At 50.0% G+C, this 13,722-nt stretch overlaps 1 protein-coding gene across 1 annotated transcript; it reads left to right on the top strand.

Annotated features, from left to right (window-relative positions):
- Positions 1-4,358: 4,358 nt before the first annotated feature.
- On the top strand, positions 4,359-10,429 carry LOC140897873 (uncharacterized). Its single transcript, XM_073311066.1, has 3 exons — positions 4,359-4,485; positions 5,113-5,226; positions 5,515-10,429. The coding sequence occupies exons 1-3, from the start codon at positions 4,359-4,361 to the stop codon at positions 8,808-8,810; spliced, it is 3,537 nt and encodes a 1,178-aa protein (XP_073167167.1). The 3' UTR covers positions 8,811-10,429.
- Positions 10,430-13,722: the final 3,293 nt, after the last annotated feature.

The raw sequence follows: 13,722 nt of genomic DNA, 5'->3' as shown, positions 1-13,722 counted from the left end.
CCATGGAAAGTTTAACCTGCCTCCGTTCTATCCCTCCATCTCCCACGGTGTCACGTACCACCCTGTCCCTGGCTCTCCATGCTTAGGAGTCACAGCTTTGATGTCTATGATCTTAGTCAGACTCCGGAGCGCTGGAGAAGGAAGTGTCACAGACCTGGAATTGGCAGGGAAATCTCAATGAACTTCAAAGCACAGTTGGACTTTCAGATCTTATAGTCCCGTTTCCATCTATTGGTAAAATTACTTCCCGGCTTTTTCTAGGTTTGGTCCAGATCATTTGTAGATGGGAAGGTTGTTTTCTCTTTCGTTCTCTTTCTTTTATGATGATGCTAAAACTTTTGTAACTAATACAGCCGAATAATGAGGCGAGAAGTGAAGCCGGTTTAGCCACTTGAGAAGAAAATGGGTAAATTTCTTCCCCGGATTTTGAGTCTTAAAGGATTCTCTGAGATTTCCACCAACAGGAAGAAAGGGGTAAACAAAGAAACTTACAATTCATCTGTAGCACAGTGTGTAGCTCACTGATGCCACGGACTTCCCTGACCCCATGACCCAGCAAAGACTTTTCAAGTATAAAGGATCCAAGTACAAGAAGCGGGGAAAGGGGTTCTGACCCCATGTCTACTCAGGGCAGCAAGATCCCTTGAAAGACAACAGGAGCATCATTGAGCTGGGGAAGTGGTCCGAGCTGGAAGGCTTTCCAATGAGCATGGACTGCTGAAAGCTTTTGGGTGAGAGAAATCCTTTTGCTTGTAAGGGTACGTCAACACTCCAAACTTAAGTTGACCTGTATTTGGCTGACTTATAACCACTCCATTAATGACTGAGGTACATGATGTCCACACTGTCCTCCTTGGGTCGGTGGGGTGCGTCCTCACCAGGAGCACTTCCACTGATGGAGGAGGGGCAATGTGGGGAACTGAGAGCCCGCTCTGCCAACCAATGAATTCTTTCCTGCTGGTCAGAACTGAGTCTAACCCACCTGTCCCCTGGTTCCTTCCTCCACCATTGGAAAGCAGAACTTGTCCCTGATGCGTTCCCAGCACTTCTGGCACCGTGGGTACTGTTAGGGTAAAGTCGAGTTACTGCGGGTGGGGAGGCACTGGGTCATCACTCCCATCAGAGACTACTCAGCCGGGGCTGCCTCCTACCTGTACTGGGCAGCTGCAGCTCCCAGCCCCGGCTCCACAGACAAGCCCTTCCTGACCTCGGCAGGGAAGGGGGAAAGAGAAGTGGAGGGCGGGTAGACCCTTGGAGGAAGAGGTGGAGTCGGAGCAGGGCCTTGGAGGGAAGAGGTGGGGCAGGGATGGGACCTTGGGGGGAAGAGGCGGGGCAGGGGAGGTTGCAGCACTCCGACTTGAGTGTCCATTTTTAAAATATTTCCAAATTGGCAACCCGAGTCGCTAGCTGAGAGGTTGAGAAAATTTTTAGCAAACATAGAAATACCCTTTTTCACAGCAGCGGATTTACTAACTGCCAATAAAGAAACTATGATTTTCATGTTTATAGGAGTAAGGGGATTGTTGGCCCCTTACTGAAACTTAATGAGTGGGCCATTAGTTAGGCCTTCTCCGAACACCAAAAGAAAGGCGAAGGGCCAATGAGAAATGAAGACCCTGAGACTGACAGGTGCGGGGGGGCAATGCTGTAGGTCAGCCTGATTGACAGGGCAGGCAGGCCAATGAGGGAGTCAGCAGCCCGGTTCCTCTCCTTTGTGTCAGCTGGAGCTGGCTGGGCTAGAGCAGAGCAGGAGGGGCTAAGGAGAGAGGAGGGCTGGGCTGGGCTGGAGGCAGAGGGAAACTGGAGCAGCCGGGAGCAGTGAGCGAAGGGGACCCTGGGCAAAGGGCCCAGGGCAAGGAGAGACCCTCAGCCAAGAGGCCTTGCAGGCCAGACTGGGTGGGGGATCATAACCCTGACAGGAAGCAGCTGACGCTAGGAAGAAGGGTCCTACTACCTGGAGCCTGAAGCCAACACCAGAGTTAGTGTCCAACCCTGGGCATGCCTGCAGCACAGTCAGGGTCTGGGCAGGAGGCCTGGGACGTTGGAGGGACAGACTGTGAAGTTCCCTGGCATTCCAGAGAGGGTTGTTTGGGGTTCCCCCCCACAGTGTGGGGTGACATGTTTTCCTTTCATCTTTCCCACTTTTCTCCTTATTTTTGTATTACTTGCTGTTTAATAAATTGTATTTGTTCTTAACTCTGTGCAATGATCAAGGAAGCATCCAGAGTGGAGAGAACACCCCACAGTGGGGACAGCTGTCCTGAGTGATCACAAGACTGGGGGTCCAGCGCCTCAGGAGACCTGGGCCCAGCCTTGGGGTTACGGGTCCAGAGTGGAAGCGGGCGGGGGGGAGGGGTCCTCGAGGTCATGCAGGCCTCTGGGTAAAGGACTCACATCCTTTTGCTAGCCAGTATTCCCCCCTCTTGCCTCTGTGCATATTGATTGGTTTCTAGTAAAGTTAATTGGGATTATAGGGGCAAGTGTGAGAGCGGGCACCAGCGAGAGCTGCTGGCCACCCTCTGAGGCCACCAAATTTGGTGGTGAGAACCCCTGGGCAAGATGCTCATGATGGTCCCTTGTGACCTTGGAGCCTGTGAGTGTAACAGGAGCCGGGCACAGGGATGCTGATCCTTCGGTGAGTTGATCGCTAGGACCCAGGAGCGGCTGGGGGGCGGCTCTGGGGGGAGCGATCGCGGGGCTCAGCCCGGCCCAGGAAGTGACTCGCAGCCGCTGCGGGGACTCTGGCTCCCGGCGAGATCCCCGAGCCCCGGCGGCTGGTGCTGGGAGCCCGGAGCCCGGGCTGCAGCCGGGAGAGGGGAACCTCCAGCCGGGCCCTGCCCGCTGCTCCCCGGGAACCTCTCCCAGGGCAGAGCCCCCAGCCCGGCCAGGGCCCCTTCCCGGCCCGGCCCCTGCCCCGGGGGGCCCCGCTCGAGGGGAAGGTAAGAGAGACCCTCCCATCCCCCCCTTGCAGCGGCCCCCCCCGTCACATCTGGGCTGCAGGGGGAGGAGGATAAAGAGGGGCCGGAGGCGGGTGCAGGGGATGCCGGGGGCAGGCTGGGATGGGGGCAGGGGTGCACGGAAGGGAAGATGGGGCAATGGAGGAGGATCGGGAGACTGTGGGGCTGAGGGGAGCGAGGTCGGGAATGGGGGAAGACGTGAGTGGGGGGCACAGCGAGGGAAAGGGGGGATGTGGGGAGGCGGGCGGAGAGAAGCTCTTCTCAGCTTTGGGAGTGATCAGGGGACTAACCCCTCAGGGTGCAGAAGCTACACGGAAAAAAACCCAGCCCCCCCACCCGGCTCTGAGTGTGTTATTGTCAGACACCCCTGTGGTGGTGGGGTCTGTGTGACCTGAGTGTTGGGGGCTGCCCAGGGCCGTGGTCTGATTTCCCTGTAGGGTTCAGATCTCAGCCACACCAGAGTCAGACCGGAGTCACTGCTGTCTCAGGCAGGGGGGTGCGCGGATGGGCCAATTGGGTTAAGCCTCTTCCTGCCTGTCCCTGGGGACTGCCGGGGGAGTCCAGGGCAGCTCAATCTTCAGGTGACACCACCAGAGGTCTGCAGGTATTGTTAAGGCAGAGGGGTTTACACTGCAATGGGGGGAAATCTCCCAAAGTGGCCCTTTTGGTTCTTCCCTTTTCTTTAGCATTTGGCTCAGAGATGCTGTTACTGGGAGGATCTGAAGAGTCTGGGGGGAATCGGGGGGAGACACGGACAGAAGCCCCTTTTGTAACCTCCCTCTCGCCCCGACAGGCTGAGGAATCAGGACCACGTTTCACCAAAGATCGGCCAGTCTTCCAGGGGACAGAGAAGGGAAATGGCTGTGTTGGAGCCAGCTCAGGTAGGGGATTTTCAGGGAGCTGCTGGGCGGTGGAGGGAGGAGAGAGGGTTTGATTAACCTACTGATTTCCTAAGTAGGCCCATTGTGGCAGGGAAAGGGGAAGGGGACATTCCCCCATTTCTCAGGCAGGATATAACCACCTCGGCAGGGCTGGGAACATTTTCCAGGCTCCCAGCGCTGGATCCTGAACCCACTTGCCTGGGGCTGCTGTGAAATATGAAGGGAAGCTGTCAGGATTCCTGTCCCTGTCCCCAGCTCAGAGCTCTGCTTCCTGTCCCAGTCTGTGGCTGGCAGGCGTGTGGGAAATGAGAATATCCTGCCGTGCTCCTTGTGCTGGGGCGGACAGGAAGCTCTCACCTTCTCCGCCCCCTGAAGCCTCCTGGCTGTTCTCAGCAGGGTGTGGGTGGGATTCTGCTACTCTGGCCCTCCCACAGCTTCATGTTTTTTTTTCCCTTTCCCATGAGTAGTTGGATTGTGGCTGGGGCAGCAGGTGCTGAGTGGGGGACTCTTGGTGTTTCAGATGCCGGTGACCTTCGAGGAGGTGGCTATTTATTTCACCCAGGGGCAGGGGGCTCTGCTGGACCCCGCTCAGAGAGCCCTCTACAGAGACGTCATGCAGGAGAACTATGAGACGGTGACCTCGCTGGGTAAGGGATTCCCGTCCCCTCAGTTATTAGAAGCTGTGGGGTCTACGTGTCTTAATGTGGTGAGGTTTTTCCCTGGTCAGTTAGAGCAGAGGCGAATGGGTTCCATAATGCACAGCTGCCATGTGAGAAATACATGCATTTCGGTGCCCTCTCCACTGGGACACGGGAGTCAAAACTCAATGGACAAGCTAAACCATCCCCACCCCTCCAGCTTTCAAAGGGGCATAAATCCGCATTGTTTTTTCTTCTCTGTATTGTTTCTTGGCTGCACATACAATCTCTGTTCATCTCCCTCCTTGGGAATAGCTCCAGGCATGGGGAGGGCTCTGGGCTCTGCAGGTTTAGAAAGAGGCAGGCTGAAGTCGAGACCATTGTGTGAGTCAGCAAGGCCCCCAGAGCGCACAGATCCTGGGAACGCCTAGTGAGGGTGTAGTAATAATTCAACTCACCTCCCCAGACAATGTCCTCTGCATAAGGGGGCTCAGTGACCCTGTTCCCATCCTCTTGGATTCCAAGTTCCTCCAGCAGAGCACAGGGACAGGTTCCACTCACGGAACGTCCTTTGTTACAAATCCTCCACCGATGGTCCATGCACCCTGATCTGGACACATTTCACCTTCTGCACAGGATTTCCCATTCCCAAACCTGAGCTTATCGCCCGGCTGGAACGAGGGGAAGAGCTGTGGGTGTCCGATCTCCAGGATTTCAAGGACAGAAGGCTTCTGAGATGCACCAGCAAAGGTGAGGACTGACAGAGAAACCATCTAGGGAATGAAGATAAAAGTTGAGAATCCCAAAATATGATGTGAGTAACGCCCTCAGTTCTTCTTCATCTCACCGAGAGCAGGGCTATGGTCAGCAGATATTCCTCACACCATTCCACCCTTTCCGTCTCTCCTTTCTTGTAAGTGTTTGGGTGGGATGTGGAGGCAGAATGCAACTGCTCAGTCTTTGTGTTGGCTTTTCCCTCAGTGCTATTCCTCTTTCTCCCCAGCACAATGACTCCTCTCTGGATTGTGTCTCTCCCAGCAGGTGCTGAGCGAGGGAGTGAGAAGAAGGAGGGGAATCATCATGAGGCAGTTCCTGGGGAAGTGGAACCACAGGGGACCTTTTTGGGAAGAGCTGAAGGGAATTTTTCCCATTGCTGGAATCAGGGAGAAGCCTGGGGAAATTGGCACAGGTCAGAGAGGCTTCTGATAAACCAACCCAGGAAGAAAGTGGATGAATCTCTTAACGGTGGGGGTGGAGACAAGAATCCCAGAGAGCAGCAGACAAATCCCAAGGAAGAGACACTCTGGCACTGCCTTGAGTGTGGGAAAGGATTCATTGTGAGATCACAACTTGTTACACATCAGACAGTCCATACGGGAGAGAAACCATTTCAATGCTTGGACAGTGGGGAAAGCTTCAATAAGCGCACAGATCTCAATGACCATGGGAGAAGCCACACTGTAGACAAGCCCATTCAATGTGTTGAATGCGGGAAATGTTTCAGTTCAAAGTCAGCACTAGATTCACATGAGAAAAGCCACACAGAAGAGAGACCCCACAAGTGCTTGGACTGTGGGAAAAGTTTCAAGCAGAAATCAGACCTTGTTCGTCATCAGGCAATCCACACAGGAGAGAGACCCCATAAGTGCTTGGACTGTGGGAAAAGTTTCATGCAGAAATCATGCCTTCTTAAACATAAAAGAATTCACAAAGGAGAAAAACCCCACAAGTGCTTGGACTGTGGGAAAAGCTTTATATGGAGGTCAGACCTTGTTATTCATGAGGCAGTCCACACAGGAGAGAGACCCCATAAATGCTTGGATTGTGGGAAAAGTTTCATACACAGGTCACACCTTGTTAAACATCAGGCAGTCCACACAGGAGAGAGACCCCATAAATGCATGGATTGTGGGAAAAGTTTCATACACAGGTCAGACCTTGTTAAACATCAGGCAGTCCACACAGAAGAGAGACCCCACAAGTGCTTGGACTGTGGGAAAAGTTTCAAGCGGAAATCAGACGTTCTTAAACATAAAACAATTCACAAAGGAGAAAGATCCCATAAGTGTTTGGAGTGTGGGAAAAGTTTCACAGTGAGCTCAAGCCTTGTTAATCATCAGAGAATCCACAGTGGAGATAGACCCCACAAGTGCTTGGACTGCGGAAAAAGTTTCACTTCGACATCAGCCCTTAGTTATCACCAGAAAAGCCACACAGCAGAGAGACCCCACAAGTGCTTGGACTGTGGGAAAAGTTTCACTTGGAGATCAGCCCTTAGTTATCATCAGAAAAGCCACACAGGAGAGAGACCCCACAAGTGCTTGGAGTGTGGAAAAAGTTTCAAGGGGAAATCAGGCCTTGGTTATCATCAGAAAAGCCACACAGGAGAGAGACCCCACAAGTGCTTGGACTGTGGGAAAAGTTTCAAACTAAGGTCAACCCTTCTTCAACATCAGGCAGTCCACACAGGAAAGACGCCCCATAAGTGCTTGGACTGTGGGAAAATTTTCATGCAGAAATCTTACCTTCTTAAACATAAAAGAATTCACAAAGGAGAAAAACCCCACAAGTGCTTGGTCTGTGGGAAAAGTTTCAGATGGCGGTCAGAGCTTGTTAATCATCAGGCAATCCACACAGGAGAGAGACCCCACAAGTGCTTGGACTGTGGGAAAAGATTCACTTCGAGTTCAGGCCTTGGTAATCATCAGAAAAGCCACACAGGAGAGAGACCCCACAAGTGTTTGGACTGTGGGAAAAGTTTCACTTCGAGTTCAGGCCTTGGTTATCATCAGAAAAGCCACACAGGAGAGAGACCCCACAAGTGCTTGCACTGTGGGAAAAGTTTCAAGGGGAAATCAGACCTTGTTCGTCATCAGGCAGTCCACACAGGAGAGAGACCCCACAAGTGCTTGCACTGTAGGAAAAGTTTCAAGCGGAAATCAGACCTTGTTCATCATCAGGCAATCCACACAGGAGAGAGACCCCACAAGTGGTTGGACTGTGGGAAAAGTTTCATACTAAGGTCAACCCTTGTTCAACATCAGGCAGTCCACAGAGGAAAGAGGCCCCATAAGTGCTTGGACTGTGGGAAAAGTTTCAAGCGGAAGTCACAGCTTGTTAATCATCAGGCAATCCACACACGAGAAAAACCCCATAAGTGCTTGCAGTGTGGGAAAAGTTTCATACGAAGGTCACGCCTTGTTCGTCATCATGCAGTCCACACAGGAGAGAGACCCCACAAGTGCTTGCACTGTGGAAAAAGTTTCAAGTGGAAATCAGACCTTGTTCGTCATCAGGCAATCCACACAGGAGAGAGACCCCACAAGTGCTTGGATTGTGGGAAAAGTTTCACTTCGGGTTCAGGCCTTGGTTATCATCAGGCAATCCACACAGGAGAGAGACCCCACAAGTGCTTGGACTGTGGGAAAAGTTTCACTTCGAGTTCAGGCCTTGGTTATCATCAGAAAAGCCACACAGGAGAGAGACCCCACAAGTGCTTGCACTGTGGGAAAAGTTTCAAAGGGAAATCAGGCCTTGTTCGTCATCAGGCCGTCCACACAGGAGAGAGACCCCACAAGTGCTTGCACTGTGGTAAAACTTTCAAGGGGAAATCAGACCTTGTTCGTCATCAGGCAATCCACACAGGAGAGAGACCCCACAAGTGCTTGGACTGTGGGAAAACTTTCACTTCAAGTTCAGGCCTTGGTTATCATCAGAAAAGCCACACAGGAGAGAGACCCCACAAGTGCTTGGACTGTGGGAAAACTTTCACTTCAAGTTCAGGCCTTGGTTATCATCAGAAAAGCCACACAGGAGAGAGACCCCACAAGTGCTTGGAATGTGGGAAAAGTTTCACTTCGAGTTCAGGCCTTGGTTATCATCAGAAAAGCCACACGGGAGAGAGACCCCACAAGTGCTTGGACTGTGGGAAAAGTTTCACTTCGAGTTCAGGCCTTGGTTATCATCAGAAAAGCCACACGGGAGAGAGACCCCACAAGTGCTTGGACTGTGGGAAAAGTTTCACTTCGAGTTCAGGCCTTGGTTATCATCAGAAAAGCCACACAGGAGAGAGACCCCACAAGTGCTTGGACTGTGGGAAAAGTTTCACTTCGAGTTCAGGCCTTGGTTATCATCAGAAAAGCCACACGGGAGAGAGACCCCACAAGTGCTTGGACTGTGGGAAAAGTTTCACTTGCAAATCAGCCCTTGGTTATCATCAGAAAATCCATACAGGAGAGAGACCCCACAAGTGCTTGGAATGTGGGAAAAGTTTCATACGGACGTCAGACCTCGTTAAACATGGAAGAATCCACACAAGATTTAAATTTCTTTGACACATGGTAAGAAAGGGTTAAGCAACTTGTATGTAACTGACTCAGATTCAACTTTTAGAATGAGATTTTAAAAGTGTTTCCACCTTCATGAAGCTAGAGTTTAAAATGTAAACATGTTAAAGACTTGGAAGAGGGGTAACTGTCCTGGTCTATGTTTAGCTATATGTTTTTAGAGGTTAACAATTTATGGAAAGGGTTCCTGTATTCTGTTAATTCAGAGATTATACCCATCGCTCATGTCACCTGCCCAATTCCAGCTCCCTCTCCTTGAAATCACTGGGGTTAGGGGCTGAAGGATGGAGGGAATGTTTATAGCTGAAATCACCAAAATGTGTTTTGCAAGGTTAATATCAGTGAGATCTGTTCCTCTCTCCTGCTCGGACATTTTCTCTGGGGATCCCGCAGACAGAAAGGAGCAGGTGTTACCATCTTGGGTTCCGATCGCAACGGTGACTGTCTACACTAGTAATTCTCAAACTGTGGGGCATGTCCTCCCAATGGAGGCACAGGAATATGTCAAGGGAGGCGTGACCTCTGGCTGGGACTCTTGAAGAAGGACCTGGCCTATCTGGGAGTTGGGGATAAATGCTCAGGCTCTCAAAAGCCAGGTGGAGCAGCAAGGCAGAAATCAGGGTGGCAATGGGGTGATAAGTCTGCTGTGAACAGTGATATTGACGAATATCACTTTTCACTTGGTCACCCTTACTTCTGTGCTGCTGCTGGAGGCCTTCAGAGCCGGGCGCATTGCCAGCAGCGACTCTGCCTTTAGAGCTGGGTGGCCATATATGTGCTTGTGAGGGCGGGGGCGTAAATGACCACACACACAAAGAAGGGGGGGCCAGTGAAACACTTTTGAGAACCACTGGTCTACACTCTTATGGCCACCACGTTTACAGAAGGATAAATCTTCTCCAAAGTATGTCTTGTGAAGTATCCTAGGAAAAGTTATCAAGTGGTGAATATTATTGTCCTGTTGAAATGTGTCTATCAGCGCTGTCCATGGAGCTCTGAGAGTTTGCTGTACATTTGTTACATGCTGGAAAGCTGGAAAACGCCCAGAATGAAGACTCACTCTTTAGAGACAATGGTACCTGCAGACCAGCTAGGTGCTAAGTGGCCCTTAATTGCTTAGCTGGCCATTCACCAGCTGTGGAGCTGTGAACAAGAGAGTTACAATTCACCAGAAGGACGGCTGGATGCTCACTTTGGCCACAGACTGATTGTTGCCTGCCCCCTGGCTGGAGCTTGAATCTCAAAGAAGAGAATGGTATAAAAGCAGAAGGGAGAATTGCCTCCATTTTCACCTCTCCTCTCCCATCTTTACAGAAATCAAGGATATGCCTTGAAAGGCCACAGAGGCCTTGGACTGGGGAGGATGCACCAAGGCGGGAAGGAAATCCCTCCTGGGTACGAAGAACTGTGAACCGCTTGCAATAGCGGGCGGGGTGCGAAAACCTGCTTGCTTTGCATTTTCCTTAGATTGGTAAAATTTACGATTTAAAATGCATGTTTTAACTGTATAGATTTAACTAGTTCTGACCTTTCACATCTTTCTCCCTTGTGATCCCTGAAAACCTCCTTGTTCCAGTTAATAAACTGATTTTAGTGTTTTGTCTGGACCTGTGTGTTTTCCTTGAAGTGTTTGGGGGATTTGACTTGAGAGAACAAGGCTACGACCTAATCCGACCCCTTTGTCGGGGGGGCGGGGGGGGGTGACCCACTAATTATTGAGTTTGTCCAGCAGAGTGAACAGACTGAGCAGTCCAAGATGCAGATTCCGGGGGTGCAAGGCTGGGAGTAGAAAAGTGGCTGATGTTGCTGAGTCCTTTAGTAACTTCATGAGTGTCTGGCTAGTCACAGTCAGTACAGTGCAGCCAGTGGCTGTGTGTGAGCAGAGCGTGGAGGGGTTTGTTGTTTACACAGCGATGCAGCAGGGTGGATTTGATTTAAACCACTAGTCTGGAAGACTCGATTTAATCATGGTATTCTACAGAAAAGTGCATTCTTGGTTTTTATAATCTTAATAGATCATAGAATCCTAGAATATCAGGGTTGGAAGGGACCTCAGGAGGTCATCTAGTCCAACCCCCTGCTCAAAGCAGGACCGATCCCTAGTTACATCATCCCAGCAAGGGCTTTGTCAAGCCTGACCTTAAAAACTTCTAAGGAAGGAGATTCCACCCCCTCCCTAGGTAACGCATTCCAGTGTTTCACCACCCTTCTAGTGAAAAAGTTTTTCCTAATATCCAACCTAAATCTCCCCCACTGCAACTTGAGACCATTACTCCTTGTCCTGTCATTTTCTATCACTGAGAATAGTCTAGAACCATCCTCTTTGGAATCACCTCTCAGGTAGTTGAAAGCAGCTGTCAAATCTCCCCTCATTCTTCTCTTCTGTAGACTAAATAATCCCAGATCCCTCAGCCTCTCCTCGTAAGTCATGTGTTCCAGTCACCTAATCATTTTTGTTGCCCTCCGCTGGACTCTCTCCAATATTTCCACATCCTTCTTGTAGTGTGGGGCCCAAAACTGGACACAGTACTCCAGATGAGGCCTCACCAATGTCGAATAGAGGGGAACGATCACGTCCCTCGATCTGCTGCCAATCCCCCTGCTTATACATCCCAAAATGCCATTGGCCTTGGCTACAAGGGCACACTGTTCACTCATATCCAGCTTCTCGTCCACTGTCACCCCTAGGTCCTTTTCTGCAGAACTGCTGCCTAGCCATTCGGTCCCTACTCTGTAGCGGTGCATTGGATTCTTCCGTCCTAAGTGCAGGACTCTGCACTTGTCCTTGTTGAACCTCATCAGATTTCTTTTGACCCAATCCTCCAATTTGTCTAGGTCCCTCTGTATCCTATCACTACCCTCCAGCATATCTACCACTCCTCCCAGTTTAGTGTCATCTGCAAACTTGCTGAGGGTGCAATCCACACCATCCTCCAGATCATTAATGAAGATATTGAAGAAAACCGGCCCCAGGACCTACCCTTGGGGCACTCTGCTTGATACTGTCTGCCAACTAGACATGGAGCCATTGATTACTCCCCATTGAGCCCGACAATCTAGCCAATTTTCTACCCACCTTATAGTGCATTTGTCCAGCCGAAACTTCTTTAACTTGCTGACAAGAAGACTGTGGGAGACAGTGTCAAAAGCTTTGCTAAAGTCAAGGAACACCACGTCCACTGCTTTCCCTTCATCCACAGAGCCAGTTATCTCGTCATAGAAGGCAATTAGATTAGTCAGGCATGACTTGCCCTTGGTGAATCCATGCTGACTGTTCCTGATCACTTTCCTCTCCTCTAAGTGCTTCAGAATTGATTCCTTGAGGACCTGCTCCATGATATTCTACACAACTCAGAGATAGATGTAGGTTGCATTTTTAGAAGGTACACACTATACATTTTAAAACACCGATTTATTTGCAAACTTTTGAGGTTAGTTTTAAAGCTAAATCAGACAATGAATGATTGTTTGGTTATTTCATTTCATTTATTTGCATTTGGTTATTTCATTGTTTGGTTATTTCATTCATGCCACCCTGTGGAGGAGAACATCACCAGACAGACGTTTAAATTGTTTTATTTCACTAAAACAACCACGTTAAGTATTCTGGATTTTTTTCTTCAACAGGAAAGATATAATATTTTAACAGAAAAGCATATGTCCATCGTTTCTCACATTTATCTCCAAACTTCTTCTCCTTGTCCAGATTTATTCCGCCTCCAACAGTCTTCTATTCATTCAACTTTTTGAAACTTTGCACTTTTGGAGAGAGGTAAGGGATTGACTCTGTGTACAGAAATTTGCAGGGGGACAATAGAGGTGAGGTCTGTTATTTCTCACCTCTCTATATTAATTGATTTTAAAACATTTTGGCTGTTCACAAACATGTTACCTCTGGAGACACAAAGCCACAGTTTGAGAACTGGGAAACTAAGCATCTCTGATGGGATCTTCTAGACTGAGCACTGAGTCCCATTGGGTAAATGGAAAGATTAACCTAAATAATCTATACAGAAGGCTGTGGAATCCCATAAAATTGGGTCCCTAATCCATCAACTATTGGAACTCATGTACAAAACTTTTCTTAAACATTCCATGAATATATTGTCTCATACTATAGAATTAGAATTTACAATCCCTATTCCAGGATGAGATATCTTTGAGCTATAATGTATCTTAATTAAAAGTATCTTTAAATAAGTTTTTTCCTCAAAAAGCATTTTATCAAAAAAAAAATCCAATTTAAATAAAAACACTGATTTTTGTTTAACTCATTGATTTTTATCCAGCCTGGGAAGCAGTGTAAAACATGCCCTGGGATGGAGAATTAAGCAGTTCAACAGTCCAGATTGTACCCTGGGGTATGTCTCACACCCGCTGTCTCCTGGGCCCCAGCATGGCACTGTTGGGCTTTCATCATCCTGGTCTTGAAAGACACGCTCAGCAGGGCAAACCAGAGAAGGGGAGCCAGCGGACATCCTCAACTCCACTGAGTTTGATTTTGGCTAAATCCTGAACTCCCCCTGGTACGTGAGCAGCTGCTGGGAGCTTCGGGCCCTTGAAATCAGGGCAGGAACAGTAGCTGCAGCGGCAGCCAGGACCCCCGGGGCTCCAGCGGCGATTTAAAGGGCCCAGGGCTCCGCTGTGGTACCGGTGGCCGGAGCCCTTCACATCACGGGCCTGGGGAAGCTGCCCCCTGCCGGTGCAGTCAGCGGTGTCCCGGCTCTTGCCGGGTCCGCCAGACTGGATCAGACCGGCTTACTTTCACCTCTGTCTAAACAATTCTGCCACCCCCACTTCTCCTCTCTCTCCTTTTGCCTTCCCTCGCTCCCCCCTGCAAATCTGGCCCAGTCAGCTCAAACAACCAGAGGTTTTGGGCCAGTAGCCGGTGACCAGAGAG

This window comes from Lepidochelys kempii, chromosome 14 (assembly GCF_965140265.1).
Source record: "Lepidochelys kempii isolate rLepKem1 chromosome 14, rLepKem1.hap2, whole genome shotgun sequence".
NCBI lineage: Eukaryota > Metazoa > Chordata > Testudines > Cheloniidae > Lepidochelys > Lepidochelys kempii.
This window is presented reverse-complemented; position numbering and strand designations above follow the sequence as displayed.

Bases quoted from the DNA above. Each gene is read 5' to 3' on its own strand.
- LOC140897873 (XM_073311066.1), top strand. From the start codon at position 4,359: ATGCCGGTGACCTTCGAGGAGGTGGCTATTTATTTCACCCAGGGGCAG. The intron at 4,486-5,112 runs GTAAGGGATTCC...CCTTCTGCACAG, and splicing joins TGAGACGGTGACCTCGCTGG to GATTTCCCATTCCCAAACCT. The intron at 5,227-5,514 runs GTGAGGACTGAC...TGTCTCTCCCAG, and splicing joins TCTGAGATGCACCAGCAAAG to CAGGTGCTGAGCGAGGGAGT.